General features: G+C 33.8%; 1 protein-coding gene across 1 annotated transcript in view; it reads right to left on the reverse strand.

Moving 5' to 3' along the window:
• The window catches only part of LOC136034427 (cytochrome c1, heme protein, mitochondrial-like), a 49,672-nt gene extending 39,608 nt beyond the window's left edge, over nucleotides 1-10,064 (reverse strand). The window contains exon 1 of the mRNA XM_065715602.1: nucleotides 9,917-10,064. Coding sequence (XP_065571674.1) covers nucleotides 9,917-9,985 — 69 coding nt within the window. The 5' untranslated portion in view covers nucleotides 9,986-10,064. The remainder of the gene's footprint in view (nucleotides 1-9,916) is intronic.
• Between the last annotated feature and the right edge of the window lie 4,287 nt (nucleotides 10,065-14,351).

The raw sequence follows: 14,351 nt of genomic DNA on the forward strand, positions 1-14,351 counted from the left end.
GAAGACAGGAAAATCAGAAAATCAAGAAGAACAAGTTCGTTTGTTCGTTAGTGTAGTTATTCATTAGTGTATTTCTGTATTTCATTTTCACCATTATTGGTATTTTCACATTTCCTCCTGAAGAGTCTACAGACAAGAATGTTACCAGGCTAACTTTGGAACCATATTGTTTGGTTCTGGTAGGTAGTGCATTACCTTATGCATTATGGTAAGAATGGGAGGGGGTGTTGAAATGAAATTAACAAAAAGCAACATTAAAAATCTGATTTAAATCTTCTAAACATAACAAAGTTGAACTTTGCTATTAGCCTACAGCATAGTGTTTCTTTTGGAAGAGGGAGGGGGGGTGTTGATATTTTTATTGTGAGGGGGGAAAGGATAGACAAAGAGACACTTCAAGAATGAAGCATTTTAAATTCTATCAGTGAAGTTTCAGTCTTGTAAAGTAGCTAGGAATCAGTAAAATTCTAGATGATGGGCTGTTTGCTATCTTAAAAATTAGTTGAGTTAGGCCATGGGGAGTTCTTTGAAGAATATACCTCCTGCACTAACCCCTCAAAGGGTCGCCACTGCCCTTATCTGAAATTTTGCCCAATACTATTGTTAGGGTTAGACAGCCAGTAGTCAGGCTCCTAATAATTACTCAAACAGTTAAATTCCTGTAAAATTTCCACTATACTGCCTAAAAGGTGGATTGTTTTACCTTTGAATTTGTCAAAACTTTTGAAAAAAAATATATGATTAGCGTGAATGCACAATAACAACTATTTTAAATACACTGAAAGTCAACAGTGGAGCCTGATCATAGACGTATATTTTCAATTTGAGACTAAATTTGGAAGATACAGACTAACCTTGGACATTATATCTGAAAATTAGAATTAAGTATCTAGATCATATATGCACTTTATCATAGATATATTTAATAGAAGGCAAATGTTATAAATCAGAATAATTGTATTCAAAAAAGGCTAGCCTTTTATTGAGTAATATTTTATTGGATTTGGATGTTAATCCAATTTGATTGTTGAGTAATATTTTATTATTCTTTTGGATGTTAGGGTGTAAGAGTAACTTTTGATTAAGCATAAATAGCAACAACAAAAATTCCAAGATTATAGTCAGTCAATCCTTGCTAGTCTAGTACTAGCCATTTGCCACTCCTAACTTTTTAAAACTATCTCCATCACATCTAAGAATACGAAACAACCATCTATTTGCAAGAGATACATTTTAGTTAGTGCGAAAGATATGCTGTCTAAATTTGGTAATATTATCCACATTTACTGGATAAATAAAAAAGATTCAAAGTGGAAACTACAAATACATTCTTGAATACCAATATGGAGAAGGGACAAGAGTTGTCCTCTCCAAAACACTTATTCAAAGTATTTTCCCTTTTTGTTCATATTTTCCCTTTTCAAAAATACTCCATCAGATTTAAAATACTTTTTTGTATTTTTTTTTTAATCCATTTGCCCCCCTCAACACATATTTTTGCTAATTGATACCCATGAGCACACTTAAACATATCTTCTAAATCTTGTGCTTCTAGCTTTACAAGCAAACAGAAGAGTGGCTAAAGGGCTCTCCTCTGGAGATGGAAGATTGAATTTTGAGTCAATTTTCCATCTCTGGTCAATCTTGACCTCAGGTTGCAAACCTGGAGATCAAACCCAGGTGTAGTAACACACTGCAGGGCCAACACAAGGATAATCTGGGTTGCATCAGTAGCTAGCAACCCAGTTAAAGATGATCATGTCTAATACTAAGAAGTAGAATGACCCATAACTCCTAAAAATAGAGTCAGCTCAAAACAGAAGTACATTATTTGAACCACTTTGTCTAAGACCCCTATATAGGAAGCTTAATGTCTCTTGTCTTGAATAAAAAGGAAAATTTATTGGCTTGAAAACAAGATAAGTTGCTTGAACTATGATATTCTGCATTGACAGCATCTTTTTTTTTTCTTGATTTGCCAAGATAGCTGAGCACTGGAACATCACAGAGAGCTGTATAATGGCTCATTTAAAAGAAATTGCCACATATATTGCCTTTGGCAATTAAAAATGATTTTAAAATAGAATCAGTTTTTTACAAAAAAAAAGCTGAATTTTTCTATGACAATATAACAAATTTTCTTAACATCTTCTGCATACAAAAAATAATAAAAAAAAAAAATAATAAAAAAAAAAAATAGTATTTTCAACATTAATAAAAGCATGCAGATATAGTTATGTAAAATGGGGTTAGGCTTTAAAAAAAATTGACTTGTGAATTGAAACTAGAAAAACTTCAAAAAATTATTTTTTTTAATTCAGAATTGCTAAAGTTATTATATAAATGCAAAAGTATTTATGGTGCCTGAGCAATAATTTTAATTTTTAAACTGAATAGTAATCAAGAAGCATTCTTGAAAACTCATTTAATCTTACCTTATACAATCTTAAACAAGCAATTGGATTAACAACACTTCTTGACTGCTGAGGTCCCTGCCTCAACCTTGCAATGGGTTGCTATAGCCAGGTTCTATCTCTTGGTCCAATACTGCTCGCTTAAGGTAAAACCCACTGCACCACTACAGGATCACACAATTTTAGTAAAAATAACAGCAATCATACTAACAACACTTCATGAATGATATAGTCCCTGCATTAGCCTACAGTGTTACTACAGTCAGGTTTGACCTCTGGGTCCCATATTACCAGTATGAGGTCAAAATCAATGCACCACCACAGGACTTACAATTTGTCTAGACTACATTTGAAATTTGCACAAGATTTGGAATATTGAGGACAGGGGGTTCAAGTCTTGGTGTTGCTGGTTATTTGTTTTGGATTCTATAAGCTCAGCCAGTGTTGACCCAGCTCTAAATGTTGGCCCCAACCCTGCATTGCACTTGCAGCCAAAGGCAGAAAGTCAGTAGATCAGTACATGCACTACCCAGACCATTCTTATTGCTTCAGGTCATTCTTTATTTTTAGGCAGGGTTTTGTTTCTAATAAAAGTGTGTTTTTAGTTTTATGATGAAAATGTTTTAAATAGTCAAATAACCTCAAGAATTTATTAAGCTACACAACATTAAAAAAAGGTAGTTTATGAGCTTTTCAAAAGTTGAATTGATTGATTTAATGTAAGAAATTAAGGAGTAGAGTACTGGTTTTCATGGATGGTGTGAGTATATTCTGAAGAATTATTTATCACCTTAATCCATCTGAGAGCTTTAAGGTCTTCGAGACTGGTAGTGCTCTTGGGTTGATAATTGCCAGATGAATCTCCACTTCTTTTTCTCCTGCTCCTTGTCAAGTTGGTTTTTGAAGGACTGGATGGAGGGAGCACTGACAGTTGAATCTTTCAGATGATTTCAGTGGCTTATGACTCTTCTCGAAAAGAATGATTGGCAAGTTCTTGATGATTTTATAAACATTCTTAACCAGTTTATGTTTCATTGGCAGGTCTTTGATAAAAACAAGATGTGTACACCTTGGGAATGTGAAGAAATCCTATTACCATTTTTTTTATGCCTATTTCTCTTGCTCTGTTTTGCTTTTTTCTTACACATTTCTACTTGTCAGGATTTGTGTGGTTTCACCTTTCCAAACTTTACAACAGTCTAACTGTGCCCCATCTTCTTGCTATGTCCCCCATTTAGAAATTTTTCTGCTTCTTAGAAATTGCCAAGTATATTTTAAAAACGTACAAGGATTTGTGGGATCATGTACCATCATTAGCTTGTTTTTTAATGATATGTTTCAATGTTTGATTTGGTTACTTTAATGTAAGGCAAGTGTTGTGAACCAGAATAATTGTATTCAAAAATAGGCTAGCCTGTAATAGGATGTAAGAGTAACTTTTGTTGAAGCATAAATAAAAAAAAAAAAACATCAAATATTTCAGTCATTCCTAGCCTTAGTCCTTGCCATCTGCCACTATCAGCTTTACAAAACTGTTTTGATCATATTTCAGATTAGAAAACTACCATTTATGTTTATGAAAAATAAATTTTAACCAAAATAGTCCAAGGTAAGCCACTGTCCAAGTTTCATACTGGGTTTATAAGTCAATAGAAAATTTGCAGGTTTTTCTTATTTATTTATTTCTTTTTTTTTAGATTGGATTCATTTGGTGTTATGAATTAGCTTGTAATGTGAAACAAGCAAGAAATAATTCAATTCAATTGAATTTATCTCTGACCTATCAACAAAACAAAAGAGGGTTTGTAGCCCTAGTGACAGAGTAAAAAAAAAATAAAAAGGGACAATATGCAATCAACAAAAAGAGAGATTACAATCAACTAGCAGAGGATTTGTAATCTTCCACTCTTTTATCAATAATGTTTGCAGGCAGAATCAATTTAAATTTTTGTACCAGAGAAGAATTACAAGTCCAAGGAGGCAAATGCAGCAGATACTTGGCAAATTTAAAATAGATTTGGTTAATAATTTTTTTATTTGAAGCAGAAAAATTTCTAAATGGGGGACATAGCAAGAAGATGGGGCGCAGTTAGACTGTTGTTAAGTTTGGAAAGGTGAAACCAACTAAGATTTGTGATATTAGATGCAAGTAAAGCATATGTAATTTGAATCTTTTCAGCAAGGCTTTGAATTATAAGCTTAATGGTTTCTTTAATACTTCTTCCAATGGGCATACCAAGATAAATAAGGCTATCAGAAAACAGAAAAAATGTTTCAGAAAGTCCAAGTTGCATGTCAGAGTTACCCTTCAGATTGAAAATGATTGCTATAGCTTTATCAACATTAAAATTCAGGGTAAAATTCTAGTTAATTGACTTCTTGCTATCTCAGAAAAGGTTTAGTTTAGGAAAATGAAACTTTCATGGATGGGTCTACAGGCTAAAGTATATCCCAGGAAGGTATTTTAAAGTACCCACTTCCATTCCTTCTCCCTCTAGAGGGCCCTGAAATTTGCCTACATGACAGGTCTATACCTATTGAAATTTTGACAAAACAACATTTTACCTTAATTTTCAGTTACCGTGTGGTAACTGAAACTAGTTAGTGTGAACGATATGCTGTCTAAATTTGGTAATATTATCCACGTTTACTGGATAAATAAAAAAGATTCAAAGTGGAAACTACAAATACATTCTTGAATACCAATACGGAGAAGGGACAAGAGTTGTCCTCTAAAAAGCACTTATTCAAAGTATTTTCCCTTTTTGTTCATATTTTCCCTTTTCAAAAATACTCCATCACATTTAAAATACTTTTTCGTATTTTTTTTAATCCATTTGCCCCCCTCAACACATATTATGAGCACACTTAAACATATCTTCTAAATTTTGTACTTCTAGCTTTACAAGCAAACAGAAGAGTGGCTAAAGGGCTCTCCTCTGGAGATGGAAGACTGAATTTTGAGTCAATCTTCCATCTCTGGTCAATCTTGACCTCAGGTTCCAAACCTGGAGATCAAACCCAGGTGTAGTAACACACTGCAGGGCCAACACAAGGATAATCTGGGTTGCAGCAGTAGCTAGCAACCCAGTTAAAGATGATCATGTCTAATACTAAGAAGTAGAATGACCCATAACTCCTAAATATTAAGGAGTAAAAAATTAAGGAGTAGAGAACTGGTTTTCATGGATGGTGTGAATATATTCTGAAGAATTATTTATCACCTTAATCCATCTGAGAACTTTAAGGTCTTCCAGACTGGTAATGCTATTGGGTTGATAATTGCCAGTTGAATCTCCACTGCTTTTTCTCCTACTCCTTGTCAAGTTGGTTTTTGAAGGACTGGATGGAGGGAGAACTGACAGTTGAATCTTTCAGATGATTTCAGAGGCTTATGACTCTTCTTGAAAAGAATGATTGGCAAGTTCTTGATGATTTTATAAACATTCTTAACCAGTTTATGTGTCATTGGCAGGTCTTTGATAAAAACAAGATGTGTACACCTTGGGAATGTGAGGAAATCCTATTACCATTTTTTTATGCCTATTTCTCTTGCTCTTTTTTTGCTTTTTTCTTACGCATTTCTACTTGTCAGGATTTGTGTGGTTTCACCTTTCCAAACTTTACAACAGTCTAACTGTGCCCCATCTTCTTGCTATGTCCCCCATTTAGAAATTTTTCTGCTTCTTAGAAATTGCCAAGTATATTTTAAAAACGTACAAGGATTTGTGGGATCATGTACCATCATTAGCTTGTTTTTAATGATATGTTTCAATGTTTGATTTGGTTACTTTAATGTAAGGCAAGTGTTGTGAACCAGAATAATTGTATTCAAAAATAGGCTAGCCTGTAATAGGATGTAAGAGTAGCTTTTGTTGAAGCATAAATTAAAAAAAAAAAATCAAACATTTCAGTCATTCCTAACCTTAGTCCTTGCCATCTGCCACTATCAGCTTTACAAAACTGTTTTGATCATATGTCAGATTAGAAACCTACCATTTATGTTTATAAAAGATACATTTTAACCAAAATAGTCCAAGGTAAGCCACTGTCGAAGTTTCATACTGGGTGTATAACTCAATAGAAAATTTGCAGGTTTTTCTTATTTATTTATTTCTTTTTTTTAGATTGGATTCATTTGGTTTTATGAATTAGCTTGTAATGTGAAACAAGCAAGAAAGAATTCAATTCAATTGAATTTATCTCTGACCTATCAACAAAACAAAAGAGGGTTTGTAGCCCTGGTGACAGAGTAAAAAAAAAAAATAAAAAGGGACAATATGCAATCAACAAAAAGATAGATTACAATCAACTAGCAGAGGATTTGTAATCTTCCACTCTTTTATCAAAAATGCAGCAGATACTTGGCAAATTTAAAATAGATTTGGTTAATAATTTTTTTTATTTGAAGCAGAAAAATTTCTAAATGGGGGACATAGCAAGAAGATGGGGCACAGTTAGACTGTTGTAAAGTTTGGAAAGGTGAAACCAACTAAGATTTGTGATACTAGATGCAAGTAAAGCATATGTAATTTGAATCTTTTTAGCAAGGTTTTGAATTATAAGCTTAATGGTTTCTTTAATACTTCTTCCAATGGGCATACCAAGATAAATAACACTATCAGAAAGCAGAAAAGATGTTTCAGAAAGTTCAAGTTGCATGTCAGAGTTACCCTTAAGATTGAAAGTGATTGCTATAGCTTTATCAACATTAAAATTCAGGGTAAAATTCTAGTTAATTGACTTCTTGCTATCTCAGAAAGGGTTTAGTTTAGGAAAATGAAACTTTCAGTGATGGGTCTACAGGCTAAAGTATGTCCCAGGAAGGTATTTTAAAGCACCCACCTCCATTCCTTCTCCCTCTAGAGGGCCCTGAAATTTGCCTACATGACAGGTCTATACCTATTGAAATTTTGACAAAACAACATTTTACCTTAATTTTCAGTTACTAGTTGCTTTTTCTCTGCCTTTAGTTCTGAAAATGTAATTCCTGTTATTTGAGTAGAATTTTGAGCCATACCAATGTTTTTTGTTTTTTTTCAAAATTTAGGAAATGTATTTGCATATCTTTAAAACCTTATAAAATGGAATTGAGCAAAGTTATGAAGCTGAAAATAATTTTGTTGCACTTCAATGAAACATAAGATCTATTTTACTTGGTTTCACTTTTATAACACACATATTTTTAAAGGTCATCAAAGGCCAGGGCCCTCAAGAGGGAGAATGAGTGGAGGTAGTTGCTTCAAAATACCTTCCTGGAACATACTTTAGTCTGTAGATTCATCCCTGAAAGTTTCATTTTCCTAACCTAAACCCTTTCCAAGATAGCTAGAAGTCAATTAACTAGAATTTTACCAAATTCAGACCAATTTGCTGATATTGATGCTGGAGTCTAAAGAAGTTCTCTTATTCCCCAAAAAGGTGCAACCTAGATTCAAGATAGGTTATTATCAACATAGGTAAATAAAGAAACATCAATTCCACCAAAAATACATATGTACTAACCAACAACATTTTGTAGATAGCATTGGGATGTATCTGGCCAGTAAGCAAGTGTCAATAGGGGGTTGGGGGTCTGCCTTCTCCTTATTCTCTCATAGATTTTTAAAAATAGGCTACTGTTTTGAGGGTTCCTTCAATAAAAATGCCATTTTAGCATCTTGATTGAAAACAGCACCAAATCTACCATATCTCTGGACATTAAAACCAATCACTGGTATATGTATAAGTCTTCATTTTGACCACACATCTGTTATATTTTGTCTGGTAAAATTCTAGTTAATTGACTTCTTGCTATCTTGGGAAAGGGTTTAGGTTAGGAAAATGAAACTTTCAGGGATTTGTCTAAAGGCTAAAGTATGTCCTATGAAGGTATTTTGAAGTACCCATCTCTACTCCTTCTCCCTCTAGAGGGCCCTGAAATTTGCCTACATGACAGGTATTGAAATTTTTACATTGACCTATTACATGACCTATTGAAATTTTGACAAAACAACATTTTACCTTAATTTTCAGTTACCAGTTGCCTTTTCTCTGCCTTTTGTTCTGAAAATGCAATTCCTGTTATTTGGGTAGAATTCTGAGCCATATCAAGGGTTTTATTCAAAATTTAGGAATGTGTTTGCATATTTTTAAGCCTCATAATTTGGGATTGAGCAAAGTTGTGAAGCTGAAAACAGTTTTATTGTACTTCATTCAAGCATAAGATCTATTTTACAAGGTTTCACTTTTGTAACACATATATTTTTAAAGGTCAGGGCCCTCTAGAGGGAGAAGCAGTGGAGTTGGTTACTTCAAAACACCTTCCTGGGACATACTTTAGCCTTTAGATTCATCCCTGAAAGATTCATTTTCCTAACCTAACCCCTTACTGAGATAGCCAAAAGTCAATAACTAGAATTTTACCAAAGTATGTCCTGGGAAGGTATTTTAAAGTACCCACCTCTACTCCTTCTCCCTTTAGAGAGCCCTGAAATTTGGGTACATGACAGGTCTATACCTAATGAAATTTCAACAAAACAGCATTTTACCTTAATTTTCAGTTACTAGTTGCTTTTTCTCTGCCTTTAGTTCTGAAAATACAATTCCTGTTATTTGAGTAGAGTTTTGAGCCATATCAATGTTGTTTTTTTTTTATTTAGGAAATGTATTTACATATCTTTAAAACCTTATTAAAATGGAATTGGGCAAAGTTATGAAGCTGAAAACAATTTTGTATTACTTCAATTAAGCAAAAGATCTATTTTGCAAAGTTTCATTTTTATAACACACATATTTTAAAGGTCATCAAAGGTCAGGGCCCTCTAGAGGGAGAAGGAGTAGAGGTAGTTGCTTCAAAATACCTTCCCAGGACATACTTTAGTCTGTAGATTCATCCCTGAAAGTTTAATTTTCATAGCCTAAACCCTTTCTGAGATAGCAAGAAGTCAATTAACTAGAATTTTACCTTTTGTCCTTCTAATATGTAGATATATAGCCCAAATTATAGTCCTATACATTTAGCCATTTTTCAACCTGTATACCTATAAATTGAACCAACTAGGATGAAATCAAGAACCAGAAAAACACATGGGAAATATATCATTTTGGCTACATACTTGCACATTAGGGGGTTTAGGGACAGGCTACTTTCTAAGGCTGGACAAAGTTCTACTTTGTAAGAACTAAACTTAGTATGACTGGAGTATATTTGGGAGAGGAGTGAACTACCTTAGGAAATATACCTAGGGCTAAACTAGGCCAAGGCTCCATCAGGAATCAGTTTTTTAAAAATTAGGTGAAGCTTACATTGAATGGTACAGGCCTAGCCATCTTTTTGTAGGCTACAGAAAATTGATCTGAATACTGATAAATTTAACCCTAGCCAACAGTGACCTCAACCTACTAGCCAAGTTAGGCTCCAAGATCCTAAGCTGTCCTAGTGATTACATAATCAAAAAGTTTACTGAAAAAATTAGTAGAAACTGGTCAAAAAGGAAATTAACAATTGTCAACATAAATACCTGTTGTCCTTTTTGACAAGCTGTCTTGGACAAAATTGGCTTGGCTAATTTTGTTGCTACTCCTGCCATTTTACAGGCTATAATCTTTTGAGAGAAAACTCTCTTATTAAATCTTTTCTTCGATGAATAAAATTTATTGGACGCTACATAATAGCCATAGACAAAATTGTATAGAATACAATTGAAATCATTTTACGGCACTAGTTAATTTGGTGCTTGTGCTCGTCTATCCTTGGGTTTTCAGACATCTACCACATATTTTTGTCATCATATAGTGGCCATTGCTTCTATGATAATGCTTTAGAAGCAATGAGATACCTTTTCACAGTACATTCTATAAAGGTATGTCTCATGAATGGAGGGTTGCGGGTTCAATCCCACCTTTGGCAAGGGGTAAATGTCAAAAATTAATGATTTGTTAATATAAGTATGTGTTCATGTATATTGACAGGATTTTCCTTAAAGCTGGTAAATTTCTATAATGGACTTTAAAGAACCAGTGACGTCACTTTCATTTAAAAGCATTTCAAATGGTTGAAGGTGTGACGTCACATCCATTTAAAAGCATTTTAGATGATAGATACGACGTCATTTTCACTTAAAACTATTTCAGACGGTAGAAGGTATGACGTCACTCTCATAATATAAGGCATGGTTCTGACTAATAATTTACAGTTTGTGTTTACCAAGCTAAGAGAAAACAACTATTTTATCATGTTATTTGGAAAAGTTTTAAGTTCAACAAGATATTCTGATGAGGTGATATGGCTTGATGGAAAAAAGCAGGTATGGAGACGTACCGGTGAAACGTGGTACCAGCTGAAGGAAACTTCATTCAAACAGCCTAATAATCCTCTTCTAGACCTGTTCGAGACATTGTATCTGGAAAAGATTTAAGTGCACCAAGATATCCTGATGAGGTGATATGGGTTGATGGAAGAAAGCAGATATGGAGACATACCGGTGAAACCTGGCACCTGTTGGAGGAAACTTCACTCAAACATCCTGATGATTCCTCTTCTAGACCTATTCAAGACAGTATTGTTGCTGAAAGTCCCACATCCTTGTGCAATTTTCTTAGTGACTGCTGTATAAAACATGAATCTGATAACAGTCCATGTCTAAATGAAAAAGGATACAAAAGTTCAGCGTTCCAGTGTTCAAGGAAAGATTACGTTCAAGTGTTTACTCCTCCAATAATGCCAAATACAATGAGAGATGAGATAAAAGAGCCGAAAAGTTTTGTGAAAAGCCCATCACCGCGTCGATGGACATACAACATGCCCGAATTAATGGTGTTGCCAGATCCCGATATTCCCACAAAAAAGAGGTTGAATATCCGTTTAAGGTGTTACTTTCAACAACAACATCTTCAAACATTATAAAGCTGTATGGTTTTATTAAGGATGTTAATTCTTTTGGAACTGAAATCAAAATTCTTGTTATATTAAGTTTGTAAATAAAAATTTTGACATTTTATATTTTTCTTTGCCTACTTAAATTTTTTTGTTAACATTGAGTTTTACAGGTGTCAAAAATTTCCCTGCTGTCCTAAATGAACGACATAGCCTAAGCTCAGTGTTATAGGGAAACAATTTGCCATGCTCAGATCAGAGCGTTTTATCAAACAGTTCATAGTAACAAACTGTAGGTAAAGAGTGACTTGACACTATAGTATCTGAAACCCTAAAAAATGAATATTGAGGACGATAGATACATAAAAAACATTTTATGCCAATTTCAAACATAGACAGTTTATTAAGTTTAAGGTTGCCCATCAAAAGCTATGAGACTCAGAAAATTGACTTGGTTCTTAAAAAAAAGCACCCTCAAAAAGTCAAAATATATTAACAAAAATAATTTTTTTTTTCATTTCAGTTTCTAGAAATTTAAAACTTTTTTATTGTCCTTAATGAATTAAATAGCATTAGCTCAAATAGTTCAAGGGATACGATTTGCCATGCTAAGATCAGCACATTTTATTTAACAGTTTGTAGTAGTAAACTGTTAATAAGGAGTGAATCGGCCCAATAGTAATTGAAAATCTAAGAAAAGGATTTTTGGTTAAAAATGGTACACCAAATTTTTTGTGCTGATTACAAATATATAAACTTCCTTAAGTTTAATAATACCCGTCAAAATCTACGAGCCGGAGAAAATTTGTCAAATTTTCGAAAAAGGGGGAAAACAGCCCCAAAAAGTCCAATGATTTTAATAAAATTGTACAGTCAGATTTAGTATACCAGAGAGCCCTATTGTAGTGGTCTCAAGCTCCAATCTACGAAAATACGAAATTTTGTGGTTTTTGTTCGCAGAAGAAAGACCACGAATACATGTTTATTTTTTCGTCCATGGGATGATCGTATTGAACCATTGGTCCTACAAGATTAAAAGAGAGCTCATTCTAGCAAAAGTCCTAGTGCCCGTTCTGAGTTACTATTAAGTTTGGAGGGTACCTAGTCCCCCCCACAACCATTGTTCCATAGAGACCGATCAAAATTATAAGATAGCCATTTGATTTAGCATAGTAAAAAGATCTAAAAATATACTACAATAGACTAATCTGAACGAGCATTTTTGTTTCCCATGCTGTCGCTCGCTGTATAAATTTCCATACTTAATAAAAATGTGACAGGGACAAATGTTTGCCAAGCCCTTGTCCAGCTGATTGCATAATTACACACCGGTTCTAAGTAGTGTCGTTCCTAACCTTACTCCGCTCCCTCAACTTGCTCTACTTTTTTGCAATGACAATAAATTTGTAGATTTGTAAGGAGTTAACCACAGTAAATAAACGGTGCTAATAAGGGATGGGAGAAGGGATCGTTTGTCCTTATTGTTAGATTTATCCTAATATTCGAAAACATTGCTGTTGTATTTTGATTGAAAAACATGTTTCTTTTATTAACATATAGTCCAATAAACAACGAATTTGTACCCAACCTATAATTCGAAAATACATTTTGCCCCTTCCCCATCCCATAAATTCAATCAATTGTCGCCACTGGTATATGTTGTAAAAAACTGCTGACTCGATCCAGGATACAAAATACTTTTAATGACTTTACCTTGCCCTTGCATGGCATCCTTAAATTGAAAAGAAACACCTTAAAAAAAACTTAACAAATTCATAACTATTGGAGAAGATGAAGGGAGGAATCCAAAAAAAAATAATAATGATAGATGGTAATAAGCTTACCTAGGCTATGGATGTCAGGTGATAGATTGTTTCAAACGATAATGCTGACAGGACCTATGCCTGTCATCACCAGGTTCAAATTCCTGATGAGGTTGATCTCTCTGAGGTTGGCTTCAGAGAATATATCCAAAAAAAGAATGGAATTAGATGTGCTTAAAATATCAGAAATAATTTTATAAGGATTCTGAGAATGGGTCCGAACTCCCTAGACACGAACCCACTTACTCATGCAAGTGGCTCAGAAAGGGTTTTCAGTAATATCTGACAATGCATCATTTATTTCAACTAAAATTGACAATTCTTATGAGAATAAATATACCAAAACTGTTACGACCCTTCGTCTTAATTCACGTACAGTGTAAAGATAAATCATAGTCTACTACTTTTTAATTCATCAAAACATCTCATCACATCATGTTTAATCATTGCTGCTGATATCTAACTATGAGCATTAACAAGTAGAAGAGCCGAGCCCAAGCCAAACCCAAGCGAAGTGAAGGCAATCAAAATACTTCCTAAGTAGGCTTTTTCATGGACATTAAAGTCACGCTCGTACCTAAAACCAAAATTACGTACTATAGCAGTGTTAATAATTCGTCTTAAATGTTTTTGGATGAATTGGTACTTGTCCGTATTAATACACGTATACCGTCTACCCAGCTTAAAATATTCAAAATATTTCACTTAGTTTACCTGAACTATATCTTTTTTGCTGAATTCGCAGCCTGGAAGAGCTTCTTACAGTAACTTAACATAATCCCACAATCAATGACAGGGGTACCAATTAAGAGAGAGGAGGGAAGAGGAACCCTTGACCCCTATATTGTGAAAACAGGGCTGGATAAAGGGCAATTGGAACGATTGGGTCCGAAAAAAAATTAAAATTAAATCAAATTGATTTGACGATAATGGATAAATTTAGAATGATTCAAATAATCGAAGAAACAATTGATAAATCTTTAAAAATAAGCCAAAAATTAAACCGTGTACCCGCAAACTGAAGCAACTGTGACGAAATCAAGATATTAGAAACAATAGTATTAAAAATAGGTGGTAGAAATGAACTCCCCCAATCAAAAGCCCTCCTAAATATAATATACTTACTATAAAAATTGCAGCCCCCTACTCCTCCTAATTAATGAGGCCAAATTTAGCTATAGACACTATACGAAGTCAGAGAATAGAAAACAGAAGAAATTTTGATAACAACTATATTTCTAAAATTCGTCATGTTTA

Source organism: Artemia franciscana, chromosome 13 (genome assembly GCF_032884065.1).
Source record: "Artemia franciscana chromosome 13, ASM3288406v1, whole genome shotgun sequence".
Taxonomy (NCBI): Eukaryota; Metazoa; Arthropoda; class Branchiopoda; order Anostraca; family Artemiidae; genus Artemia; species Artemia franciscana.